Consider the following 13108-nt stretch of genomic DNA (forward strand, 5'->3'; position numbering starts at 1 on the left):
CAGAAATCAAGCTGAATTTTTCTTTGAAAATTGTCCACTGCCACACTTAAGTATGATAATTTACGGCAGTGTTATGGGGAAGCATTAGGGGCTGGTACAGCCTGTCCCGTCCAATCAAAATAGGCCTGACAAGATCACTGGATTATCATGCTAAATCTCCATGTGTGCATTTTAATGTCCCAATTAATTGGCAGACATGTGACTGTACAGCTGAGGCTATCTGGTTTCAATTAAGCATAGGATTCATTTGAAATAATAATGAAACCCCCTACAGTAATATGGATAAAATATATTGCCTAATAATAATAATAATGGTCTAATAATGGTCATAATTAATTTCGGTGTTCATTTTTTTTTTAGCATTCATGGAACATTTTTAAGGCACTGTCCAGAAGAATTCCTATAGCCAGTTTATACAATACAAACCCCACTGTCTCTAACATGGGATTTCAACTTTACTTATAGATGTGTAATAGAACCCAACAATGATATCCAATGAACAAATTGAACATCCATTGTGTAAGTGAGTTTGAGCCATACATCAACGAATGCCTCTGACAACCCTTGAAACTAAAAGCACAGCAACATATGGCATTCCAGATTATGGGATTACCTAGTTAAATCTGTGACACAGGGAGACACTCCTAATCTCCAGATTTACTAATTGATTATGAACACTGAGATGGGGGCGGTCTTGTCTACCAACCCCTCAATTCAAGTGACCACACAATACTTACTTCAAAGACACCTTATTTGAGTATATGGAAAGTTAGGCCTAATTGCATTCAATTGGACCAACGGTCCACCGTCCAACCCATTCCATCCCCATTGGGTCTTGGCATTTTCTCGTGAATTGTGTGCCCAGACTATTTAGTGACCAGTGACCACATGATGCACAGTCAATAAGGGGTCGGTTTAAGTGTAATTATGTTGACCCAGGCAGGCAGCACACTGTAGGCAAAATACTCTCTTCAAGTATACTGTCGGCTGTGGACACGTACATGTGCATGGGTGAATTTAAATCACAACAAGAATGTAGAAATCTGATGCAAATAAACACAATTTTACGCATTGGATGGGCATGTTTTGCATACACCTGTGACATATTCACAGCTGCCAAATAAAAAGTAAAGTGTTTCCTGCGATGATTTAAAAATCTCTGCACGCATGTGTCATACAGAATAACTTCTCTTGCCATTGGCAAACTTTGTAAACGAAAATGACGGTGTTGACGCTAAACGTGGACGAAGTGCTTCACTGTGTGGCGCTTATCATGGGTTGAAGCTAGATAGCTAGTTACCTACGGTGTATTCTCATGAAATGTTATTGGACAGCTCAATGGCCATCAAAACAACATTGCACTAACGATGACTTACCTTCCGGGAACGGGTTGGGCTGCACGACGTATAGAAACGCGTGCACCATGTGGAACAGTAACCCTATTACTCCAGGTTCGTAATAGGCGAGGGTTTGGTAAACTCCCTGAGGCACATAACCAAAATCCAACTTTCCCGACGGTGGCAGACTTCGGCGCTCTGGCTCCGTTTCTTCTTGCTGGAGTTCACCAGACGTTAATAGTCCCCAAAAGAGGAGAAGAAGACCGGTTTTCCACATCGTCCCAAGACACTGTCAGCTCAATGTACGCGTTTAAAATTGGCTACAACAAGGGAGATGGTACAAAAATGTCGCTAGGTTCGTATCTCTACTAAAATGTGGAAATAAAAGGGAAGGGTTGAGCAGTGGGACTGCAGGTTTTAAGTCCTGCTGTCCGGGGAAGGATTCGTGATTATCATCGTTCCCACGGTCAGTGGCTCCTTATATGGACGCAAACCGGGTGTTTATTTTCTCCGGTCCTCCAACCGCTCAGTTCCTCAGAGATGATATCAGACCGACTGTCAAATTGGCTGGAGCATCTGTGCAGTGTGCTAGAGGAACGGGAAGGGTTGGATGGCTGCGCGAGAGAATGCGTGCGCATTCATTCACTCTACTGGCTGTGGGAGGCTCGGGCAGGGGCGGACTGGGACAATAATTCGGCCTTGGCATTTCATCCACACCAGCCCATATCAATGCGCAAACCCAGTGACTGGCGAGTGATGGTCCTCCTCATCTTTTTTAACCAATTCATGTTTAAAACAAATACAATATGTAAAAACACCACTGGGTTGTTCCACCTCAAAAAGAACAAGAAAGAGGATTTTGACACCCACCATCTCAGATTGTTCTGAAATTGTTTATGTTGTTAGTAGCAGATACGATTAGCATTCCTGAAACATTATTTTGTTGAAATATAATTTGATCTCTTAGAAATGAAACTAATTGATTGCTCAAAAAATTGGCAGTTTTAGTTGATATGATTCAGATAATATTAAATAAATATAGTACCCATCACCCACGTAGGCTTGGGCGATATCCAGATGTTTATATTGTTGTGAAAGGGCCTAGTCAATATTTCTTGTTGACTCCCCCAGTCCCCAGACAAGACTCTGGTAACACTGAAACAAGAAAAAAGAAGAAGAAGTGGAAGAAGAGGCCTCAACCACAAGCATCTGCAGCCAGAGAGCGGCAGGACCAAGTCAAAGGAAGAGAAGAGATGACGGGTGTGGGTGGACTGTATGCAGATGTTCCTCTGCCGGAGGGCGGAGGTTCGTCGTATATGGCGACACCCCTGTCAGATCTCGGCCCTGCGATGGAGATGGTAGAGTTGCTTGATAGGACGTGGGCCATGAAGCAGATGAAACCACGGATTGTCGTCACCTACGAAGGAACCAATGTGTTCCCAATGGCAAAATGTAATATTCATAAATGTAAAATCACTAATAAAAAAAACACTCTTCCGTGTTTTCTATAAGGAATTCGAGCATTACATTAAGACCATTCTACATTCTTCTGAATAGAAAGCTGTGAAAACAATCAATACCTGAGAATCTCTTAAGGATCTACGGGATTGGGGTCCCTATAACGGAACAGTTGTTACTAATGTGCGCTATTGTGACTAGAATGACATTGTAAGTAACAGCAAACTTTCCAGGACATAGACATGTGGGCAAAAAGCTTAAATTCTTGTTAATCTAAATGCACTGTCCAATTTACAGTACATTACAGTGAATTACAGTGAAAAAATACCATGCTATTGTTTGAGGAGAGTACACAACAGCAAAAAACTTTTATCATGGCAACTGGTTTGATACATTCACCTCTGAAAGGAAGATTATGTACTTACATTCAGTAATCTCTATATATATATATATATACACAATTGAAGTCAGAAGTTTACATACACCTTAGCCAAACACATTTAAACTCAGTATTTCACCATTCCTGACATTTAATCCTAGTAAAAAGTCCCTGTCTTAGGGCAGTTAGGATCACCACTTTATTTTAAGAATGTGAAATGTCAGAATAATAGTAGAGAGAATTATTTATTTCAGGTTTCATTTCTTTCATCACATTCCCAGTGGGTCAGAAGTTTACATACACTCAATTAGTATTTGGTAGCATTGCCATTAAATTGTTTAACTTGGGTCAAACGTTTCCTGGTAGCCTTCCACAAGCTTCCACAATAAGTTGGGTGAATTTTGGCCCATTCCTCCTGACAGAGCTGGTGTAACTGAGTCAAGTTTGTAGGCCTCATGCTCGCACATGCTTATTCAGTTCTGCCCACAAATATTCTATAGGATTGAGGTAAGGGCTTTGTGATGGTCACTCCAATACCTTGACTTTGTTGTCCTTAAGCCATTTTGCCACAACTTTGGAAGTATGCTTGGGGTCATTGTCTATTTGGAAGACCCATTTGCGACCAAGCTTTAATTTCCTGACTGATGTCTTGAGATGTTGCTTCAATATATCCACATAATTTTCCATCCTCATGATGCCATCTATTTTGTGAAGTGCACCAGTCCCTCCTGCAGCAATGCACCCCCACAACATGATGCTGCCACCATGGTGTTCTTCGGCTTGCAAGCCTCCCCCTTTTTCCTCCAAACATAACGATGGTCATTATGGCCAAACAGTTCTATTTTTGTTTCATCAGACCAGAGGACATTTCTCCAAAAAGAACGATCTTTGTCCCCATGTGCAGTTGCAAACCGTAGTCTGGCTTTTTTTATGGCAGTGTTGGAGCAGTGGCTTCTTCCTTGCTGAGCAGCTTTTCAGGTTATGTCGACATAGGACTCGTTTTACTGTGGATATAGATACTTTTGTACTTGATTCCTCCAGCATCTTCACAAGGTCCTCCGCTGTTGTTCTGGGATTGATTTGCACTTTTCGCACCGAAGTACATTCATGTCTAGGAGACAGAACGCGTCTCCTTCCTGAGCGGTATGACGGCTGTGTGGTCCCATGGTGTTTATACTTGCGTGCTATTGTTTGTACAGATGAACGTGGTACCTTCATGCGTTTGGAAATTGCTCCCAGGGATGAACCAGACTTGTGGAGGTCTACAATTTTTCTTCTGAAGTCTTGGCTGGTTTCTTTCGATTTTCCCATGATGTCAAGCAAAGAGGCACTGAATTTGAAGGTAGGCATTGAAATACATCCACAGGTACACCTCCAATTGACTCAAATGATGTCAATTAGCCTATCAGAAGCTTTTAAAGCCATGACATCATTTTCGGGAATTTTCCAAGCTGTTTAAAGGCACAGTCAACTTAGTGTATGTAAACTTCTGACCCACTGGAATTGTGATACAGTGAAATAATCTGTCTGTAAACAATTGTTGGAAAAATGACTTGTGTCATGCACAAAGTAGATGTCCTAACCCACTTGCCAAAATTATAGTTAACACGAAATTTGTTGAGTGGTTGAAAAACGAGTTTTAATGACTCCAACTTAGTGTATGTAAACTTCTGACCCACTGGAATTGTGATACAGTGAAATAATCTGTCTGTAAACAATTGTTGGAAAAATTACTTGTGTCATGCACAAAGTAGATGTCCTAACCCACTTGCCAAAATTATAGTTAACACGAAATTTGTTGAGTGGTTGAAAAACGAGTTTTAATGACTCCAACTTATGTGTATGTAAACTTCCGACTTATATATATATATATATATAAAAAATAAACAAAAATAGAACCGATTTGTTACCTGACTCTGTCTGAACATCACATGTAAAGGAGACAATGTGTTTGCTCAAATGTCATGTGTAAGTGGGAGGATTTCTTGTGTGTCTGTAGTCAAAGGAGGCTTGGGCAGTTAAGGGGTATAAAAACCCCATGTAAAAGATAGGGAAAGCGGAGCGGAGATTCTGGGTGAAGACAGATCAGGAGCTGAATGATGTATTAGAAGTTAGAAGACTTTTGGGGTAAGGTAAGAACAGATCTTGATTGTTATTGTTAGACGCTTTTACATTATAATTGCTATATTTAAAAATCTGTAAAATCCATCAGTTGTGAAACTGTGGTACCGAAAGAGAAGTGTTACTTGTTTTCATTAACTTGTTCAATTATTTGTTGAATAAAGTGCTGAAGAAGAAGAGAAGCATTGTAACAACTACAGGCTCAGTGGGTTCACCTTAGGTGTCTGCGGCCAGACTATATTGTGGGCTCGAACCACAGGGGAGCTCAAGGGTAGTTGTGTAAAAGACACACAAAAGGAGCACTGGGTATTTATAGTTTGTCTTTACTCAGACGAAGTGTCGAACAGTATAACCCCGGGGTTGAACATATCCTTGGTGAAAGGTGAGACACACTACACTGCCAAAAGCATGTGGACACCTGCTCATTGAACATCTCATTCCAAAATCATGAGCATTAATATGGAGTTGGTTCCCCCCTTTGCTGCTATAACAGCCTCCACTCTTCTGGGAAGGCTTTCCACTAGATGTTGGAACACTGCTGCGGGGACTTATTTCCATTCAGCCACAAGAGCATTAGTGAGGTCAGGAACTGATGTTGGGCGATTAGGCCTGGCTCACAGTCGGCATTCAATTCATCCCAAAGGTGTTCGATGGGGTTGAGGTCAGGGCTCTGTGCAGGCCAGTCAAGTTCTTCCACACCAATATCGACAAACCATTTCTGTATGGAACTCGCTTTGTGCACAGGGGCATTGTCATGCTACAACAGGAAAGGACCTTCCCCAAACTGTTGCAACAATGTTGGAAACAGAATCGTCTAGAACGTCATTGTATGATGTAGCGTTCAGATTTCCCTTCACCCAAACCATTATTCCTCCTCCATCAAACTTTACAGTTGGCACAATGTATTCGGGCAGGTAACGTTCTCCTGGCATCCGCCAAACCCAGATTTGTCTGTCGGACTGCCAGATGGTGAAGCGTGATTCATCACTCCAAAGAACGCGTTTCCATTACTCCAGAGTCCAATGGCGATGGGATTTACACCACTCCAGCCGACGCTTGGCATTGCTCATGGTGATCTTAGGCTTGTGTGCGGCAGCTCGACCATGTAAACCCATTACATGAAGCTTACGACAAACAGTTATTGTGCTGACGTTGCTTTCAGAGGCAGTTTGGAACTCGAGTGTTGCAACCGAGGACAGAAGATTTTTACACAGTACGCTCTTCAGCACTTGGCGGTCCAGTTCTTTGAGCTTGTGTGGTCTACTACTTCGTGGCTGAGCCATTGCTGCTCCTAGACGTTTCCATGTTTCCACTTCACAATAACAGCACAGTTGACCGGGGCAGCTCTAGCAGGGCAGAAATTTGAGGAACTGACTTGTTGGAAAGGTGGCATCCTATGACGGTGCCACATTGAAAGTCACTGAGCTCTTCAGTGAAGGCCCTTCAACTGCCAATGTTTGTCTATGGAGATTGCATGGCTGTGTGCTCAACACCTGTCAGCAACAGGTGTGACTGAAATAGCTGAATCCACTCATTTGAAGGGGAGTCCACATACTGTTGGCCATGTAGTGTAACACGTAGTAAGAGCTGACCCACGTTAAAATAGTGCAGAGCTGACTATAAATAAATATTGGATTGCTCATTGGTGTTGTACACAAAAATAGTCACGCTGACGCGTAGTATACTGCGTCACAAACTACCTGTGAAGTGTTAACAGTAGGAAGGAGTGAGCTAACCTCTGTGGCAAGCAAGAGATGGACCAAGAGGGGTGACCCAGGTTGATAAAGCTAACTCAGCCTGGGGTAGAAAGACAGGGAGGCCCCCTCGCCAGCAAAGAAGCTCATACCGCGGGTAATCCAGGCCTACCGGCGCGCGGTGGTAGTTGACCCACCCTGTGTGGTCAAGAGAAGATCCACAGGTAAGACTACCTGCGTAGTAGTGAAGGCGGCCATACTAGTCACTTCGACATTCTTGACACCCAAGGTGGGGCCCTAAATAGTTAAACATTTATAGAGTAACCTAAAGTAACTGGTTAACAGATTTAAAGGCGAAGCGCCACACTAGAAGGGGCCCTGTGAAAAACAGTAAAACTCTAAGTGTCTTAACTAATTCAATCCAATTAGGGACAACCGGTCTATAACCCTAGATTGGTAAATGGTTACGTTTTATGACCTAAAGTAACTGTGCAGGATAGCCATGGTGGATATACCTGGTAGCAGATAAAGCAACTTAAAGTAACTAGTGAAGAAAAGGCCTTTTAATTTTGGATAAGATATAAGTAAAAGGAATCAAAATGGTTCAAACGAAGGCTCAGCAATACCAGTGACCCTAATACCCGTCCTAGAAGTGTGGGATAATTTGCCAGAAAAAGAAAAAGGGATGTTAATAATGAGAGGAGAAATTAACTGTAAAAAATGGGTTAAGGTAATGTTAGAGCTGAAAGGAGGGCAATTCTACTGGAATCCGTTTATAAGGCAGCATGGACTGATACTGACCAGAGCCCCTCTCTCCGGTGTACTGGCAGAAGCAACACTGGAGAATTGGGTGGCCTGGCAAAAAAATGTAAGAAGGAGGGAAATTTAGGGAAAATGGACAGATGGTTGATGGCGTTTGGTAAGTATGATCCCACCTTGATTGTACGGACATGTGAGTATGTGGATCCAGAGAATGTCATGAACGTCACACCCCCAATAGTAACACAAGCAGTCCATAAATTCAGCTTACACTATGAGAGGGGAGTGTCGAGTGCAGTGTGTGGGTTTAGTAACTTAAGAAGGTAGAAATGGTGAACGAGGGGCCCTGGGGAAGCGACGGGTGGGAGAGGGGCAAGCAGTAATGCAGTGTCCCCTATGACGTCAACACCGATGGTGTCCTCAGAAACGGGATGGCACGCACACTATTTACAGCTGCGTGAGAAGAGGGACAGACAGGACCAGTTACCTGAAGGGAGACGTTCTAGGCCATAGACCTGGCAGGGTTGGCTCCTCAAAATCTACCTTCACCTCCCTCTTAGCAAAAAGCGTTTTCTTACGGACACCCTTCGACTTCCCTTCCAAAGGAAGTAGGGATACATGGGACTCGAAGGGAAGAAAGTAGACATGCCCAGAGTTGCGAAACGAACATCCTGAGATTTGACGGGTCCCCTCAGGAGGAAAAGGGGGGATCTGGCGCCGAAGGGGTGGAGTACGTTTCTGGGACAGATGAAGGTGAGAGTATGGGTGGATGTTGAGTCAGAAGAGGAGGAGAGACACGAAACGCTAGACGCCAGTCCGGGGAGGACACTGCCATGGCATTGGTCCTGGATTGAAAGGACTGGTGATAGCAGAGTAGTAGTTGCCTCCTCTAAACCCAGAGTGTTTAGAGAAAACTAATGAGCCAGTACGAGTGGCTAGAACCTCACCCAGGGCAACCCAGAGAGAGATGGTTGCAGATAAAACCTCTATGATTACAGAACCTAGAGAACAAAAGGAAATGAGCAGGGGTGGCACATCCACAGGGGTCCGAGACCAAAGTGAGCCTGGGTCAGGCGGGGGAAATAGCAAAAGGAAAAGGGAGGCGAATGGAGATGGGTCAGCTCCTAAGCAACATCCCGCCACTATGCCCCTGGAAATAAAGATAATTATAGTGTCTCCCTGCCAACCCGAAATAAGGATCACTCTGGCGGAAGGCAACATCTGCGGGGCACACACTCAGGCCATTACCAATGCCGCCAATGATTATCTGAATAATGCAGGAGGTTTAGCGCAGGAAATTAGTTATTGGGCAGGATCTCGATTAGATATTTGGGGGTACCATAGAGGAATCTGCAAAAGCCAGAATAGAGGGACTGAAATGGTACTTGGACAGGTACCATAATGAGCCCTCAGGGTTGAGATGCATAATGATTGTGGCCTACTCCCAAGGTGACTATCAGCGGGGAATTAGAATTGATTAATATGGTCCAGGAATGGGGGTGAACGGATCATGTGGAACCACATACATAGGAAATGAAATGACCACACGGGTGGGGAGTGGGAGCCCACAGACATACGGTCAGGACAGAGGACAAGATCAAGGGGACACTCCAGGACACCTCCAGGCACCCACCACACCCAGTGTGTACATAGGCCCACCCACTGTGGATCAGGCCCAGCCAATCAGAAGGAGTTTTTCCCCACTAAAGGGCTTTATTACAGACAGAAATACTCCTCAGTTTCATCAGCTGTCCGGGTGGAGGTCATGGGCTGGAGTGGTTAGACGTGGTCTGCGGTTTTTAGTCCGTACTGCCAAATTCACTAAAACAACGTTGGAGGTGGCTTATGGTAGAGAAATGAATATTAAATTATCTGGCAACAGCTCTGGTGGACATTCCTGCAGTCAGCATGCCAATTCCACGCTCCCTCAACTTGAGACATCTGTGGCATTGTGTTGTGTCACAAAATTGCACATTTTAGAGTGGCCTTTTATTGTCCCCAGCACAAGGTGCACCTGTGTAATGATCATGCTGTTTAATCATCTTCTTGATATGCCACACCTGTCAGGTGGATGGATTATCTTGGCAAATGATAAATTCTCACTAACAGGGATGTGAACAAATTTGTGTACAACATTTGAAAGAAATAAGCTTTTTGTGCATATAGAACCTTCCTGGGATTTTTTTATTTCAGCTCATGAAACATGTTGCGTTTATATTTTTGTTAAGTATATGTACTTAGGACAGAACAGCCCATTGTTACCCCTCCTAGATCATGGGTGGATAAGATGGATGAGGGAACACGTGAGACACGGTTCACTTATAGGGATTATGGAAATTTTGCCAACCACCCCTCCACTAAGCACTTAATATTAGCTCAGGGCCTCATTCTCCCTCTCAAAAAGTATTTAATGGAAGTGCCGCATGATGTCATGTTGCAGGAACTTAGGAGAAAGATAAAAAATAATAATTAAAGTTGAAACTTAAAAGAAAAGAAGCGTTAGAAGAATCAGATGGAGATGACTCTAGCTCTGAGATGTTAAACAGCAACAGCACCTGGGCTCGCAGTGCTTCCTCGAGAGGAAGTGCTGGCAGTTTTGATCTGAACTCCAACAGATTGCTACCGGAAGCTGGGTTATGCAAACACAGGCGGTACCCGTGACAACCTTGCTTCAGTCTGATGAACATATTACATATAAACAGTGTTGCCTAAGAGAGACAACATATAGACTTCTTGGCTAGAGATAAACATCTACTAGACACTTATGGCTTTTGTGGGTAACCTCAGACAGCTGAAGTAACAGCGATACTGGAAGGAGTATTGAAAGCTAAAGACAAACACATACACAACTTGATGATAATAACTGAGAGTGACTACTACCGTAGAGCCCTAAAAGAAGACTTAGGGATATGGGAACAAAATGGCTATGAAGGAGCCAAGAGAAAGCAGTTTGCTAACCAGTTGTATAGGCTAAGATAGCTGAGTTGCTAATGGACCTGCAACGTTAAATAATACACCGGAAAGCTCATGTGAAGTAAGGAAAGTACTGGCAGGGAAATGAGGAAGTGGACGCTATTGCTCAGATGAGCAGTATAATAGCGGTAGGGGCGGGGTGGAGCTGGGAAAATACTTCTGATGGGCAAATGGTTACTGAGGAAGCCGCTGTTGAGCTGATCTCTGGTGTCCCTATGGGTTTAAGACACCAAGGGATCAAATGAACTAGGGAAATGCTGAAAGCAATGGGATATACAGTGAAAAGTAAAACATTGGCTAATACAGTGGAAGACCGTGCTACATGTCAAACGTATAACCCTAGTAAAACAGGAAAACGGCAACCTGGTCTAACCATAAAAAGGATATGATGGGACCGTTGCCAGTGAAAGGCCAGAAGGGGGAGGATTATGCATGTGCTCTTGCTGACTCCTGTACATGCAATAGTGAGGCCAATAAGAAAAGCTACTGGCAGGGAAGCAAGCATTGGCCACCTTACAATTAGGGTGCCAACATTTAGGAATAACTAGGGAATTAAGAACGACAATGGTTCCCGTTTTAAAAAGAAATTGATAGATAAATGGTGTGAGGAAAATGGGATAGTATGAGTTCCGTCCCCCGTAAACAATTGAAGGGCCTGGTAGAGAGATCTATTGCACTCGTAAAAAATTGGAATAGCGAAAGATCTGAATGATGAACACTGGAGTGACAAAATAGTAGAATTAGGATCATTTATAAACAATAGAATCCAAGATAATAGAAATATGCCTGCGTACGAACTACATGGGGGGCCATTTGAGACTCCAGAAATATCCAGGAAAGGTACCGTTGGGGATACCACACTGTCCTCTCTCCATAGGGCAAGAAGTGTAGATTAAGACATAGGAAAGGGACACAGGTGGCAGACCTATTCAATGAAAATACGACCAAAAGGATAAGGTAATACAAGTCCTAGACGCTAACATGGCCTTGTCTGAAAAAGTAGGAATACAGTGCGCAGATCAATTAAAACCCATTGTGATTAGCTAATAACCTAGTATCGGAAAAGTGGGCTAAATCAGCACTCCATGACCGAACCTAGAGCCCAAGTAGCATTTCCTCTGTTGGTGGAAGTAATGAATGTGAAGGGCCTAGTGCTTGTAAGAAGGGGACACACCCACATATGGCTCAGAAAAGCCTTACCGCTACTAGAGCTTGCGAAGGACGGCATGGTGTCTGAAGGTCTGAAGTGGCTGTCGACTGCAAGTGGGCCACCTGCCCCGGGACGCCGTTGCCAGTAGTCTGGAAGGGTCCTGGGAAGGAAAGGCCAAGAAGGATACTGGGCGGGAACGATGCCCTGATAAGATTAGATGGATAGTATTTAACCTACTCCCTAGACTGAAAATAGCTGAGGAGTGGGAAAATAAGGGTAATAAAGTAATGATGCCCACTGACTGTACCTGTAAGTGGGATGGTGCCCAGTTGTTTAAGTGTGAAAAATGCAGAGAGAAAAGGGTGACCATTAGAGCTAGGAGGGGGACTAACGCAATTCAGGGTCACTTGATGATCTCAGGGAATAGGAAGCCCCTCCCAGAGGGGAGCAGCCAGACAATTGTTTGAAATAACTATTAAGGTGTGGTGCCACGCAAAGGTGTTTTTTCACTCTTTATGCAGGTAGCACCAGGAAGACCGAAACTGAAACCACCTAAAGTAAGCGGTAAAAACGGTAAACAAAGTGCCCCAAAGAAGGAGGCCAGAGATCCTGAGAAAAGGGTGAGTATAGACGATGGAGAAGGAGGAAGAGCTGGGCATGGTGGGGAGCCTTCCAGGAAGCGTTCGCTCTTCTTTAGACTCCCTAACGTTCTCAGACGATGAACCTCTCGTAAAGCAGGGTCGTCAAACAAAGTGTAAATACTGTTACCATGGGAGCATGGGCATGCTGTTTCTAGTACTGACGGAGGTGACTCTGTACTTGATTGGGGAGCCAGGCTGGGAACGAATGCATGGTAGAGCAGGGATAAAAACAACGGAAAGATTAAACCAGACTGACTACATTCCACTGTTTGAGACCCATGCCCTCCCGAGGATATGTGAATGGGGGCTGGGAAGGAACTCCATTAAAAGGGGTTCGCTATTCAGGAACTGGAATTTCAGTAGAAATATTTTGAGGGAAGTAGGGAAAGAGTTCAATGAAACTCGAGCTGGATGCGCGCAGAGACTTGTGAATTGGACAGTGGACGGTTGACGGTTGACTGTCACTTAAATGATGAGGTTGGTTACTGGGTTTTGGATTTGAACTGGGACTGTAAATACTTATACTGGGTCACAGTGCACTGGGCTAGAAAATAAAGCCATACAAGTGAACTGGATTAAAAAGGAGGGAGAACAAC

General features: G+C 43.9%; 1 protein-coding gene across 15 annotated transcripts in view; it reads right to left on the minus strand.

Moving 5' to 3' along the window:
* LOC139581102 (prominin-1-A-like) overlaps positions 1-1970 on the minus strand; it is a 113924-nt gene extending 111954 nt beyond the window's left edge. For 8 of the 15 annotated variants that reach the window (XM_071410516.1, XM_071410502.1, XM_071410504.1 and 5 more), the window contains exon 1: positions 1377-1968. In XM_071410516.1, coding sequence (XP_071266617.1) covers positions 1377-1614 — 238 coding nt within the window. In that variant the 5' untranslated portion in view covers positions 1615-1968. Of the gene's footprint in view, positions 1-1376 lie in introns of all 15 variants that reach the window. The other 7 variants (XM_071410508.1, XM_071410507.1, XM_071410505.1 and 4 more) reach the window with 4 other exon arrangements.
* Positions 1971-13108: the final 11138 nt, after the last annotated feature.

Source organism: Salvelinus alpinus, chromosome 7 (genome assembly GCF_045679555.1).
Source record: "Salvelinus alpinus chromosome 7, SLU_Salpinus.1, whole genome shotgun sequence".
NCBI classification, from domain to species: Eukaryota; Metazoa; Chordata; class Actinopteri; order Salmoniformes; family Salmonidae; genus Salvelinus; species Salvelinus alpinus.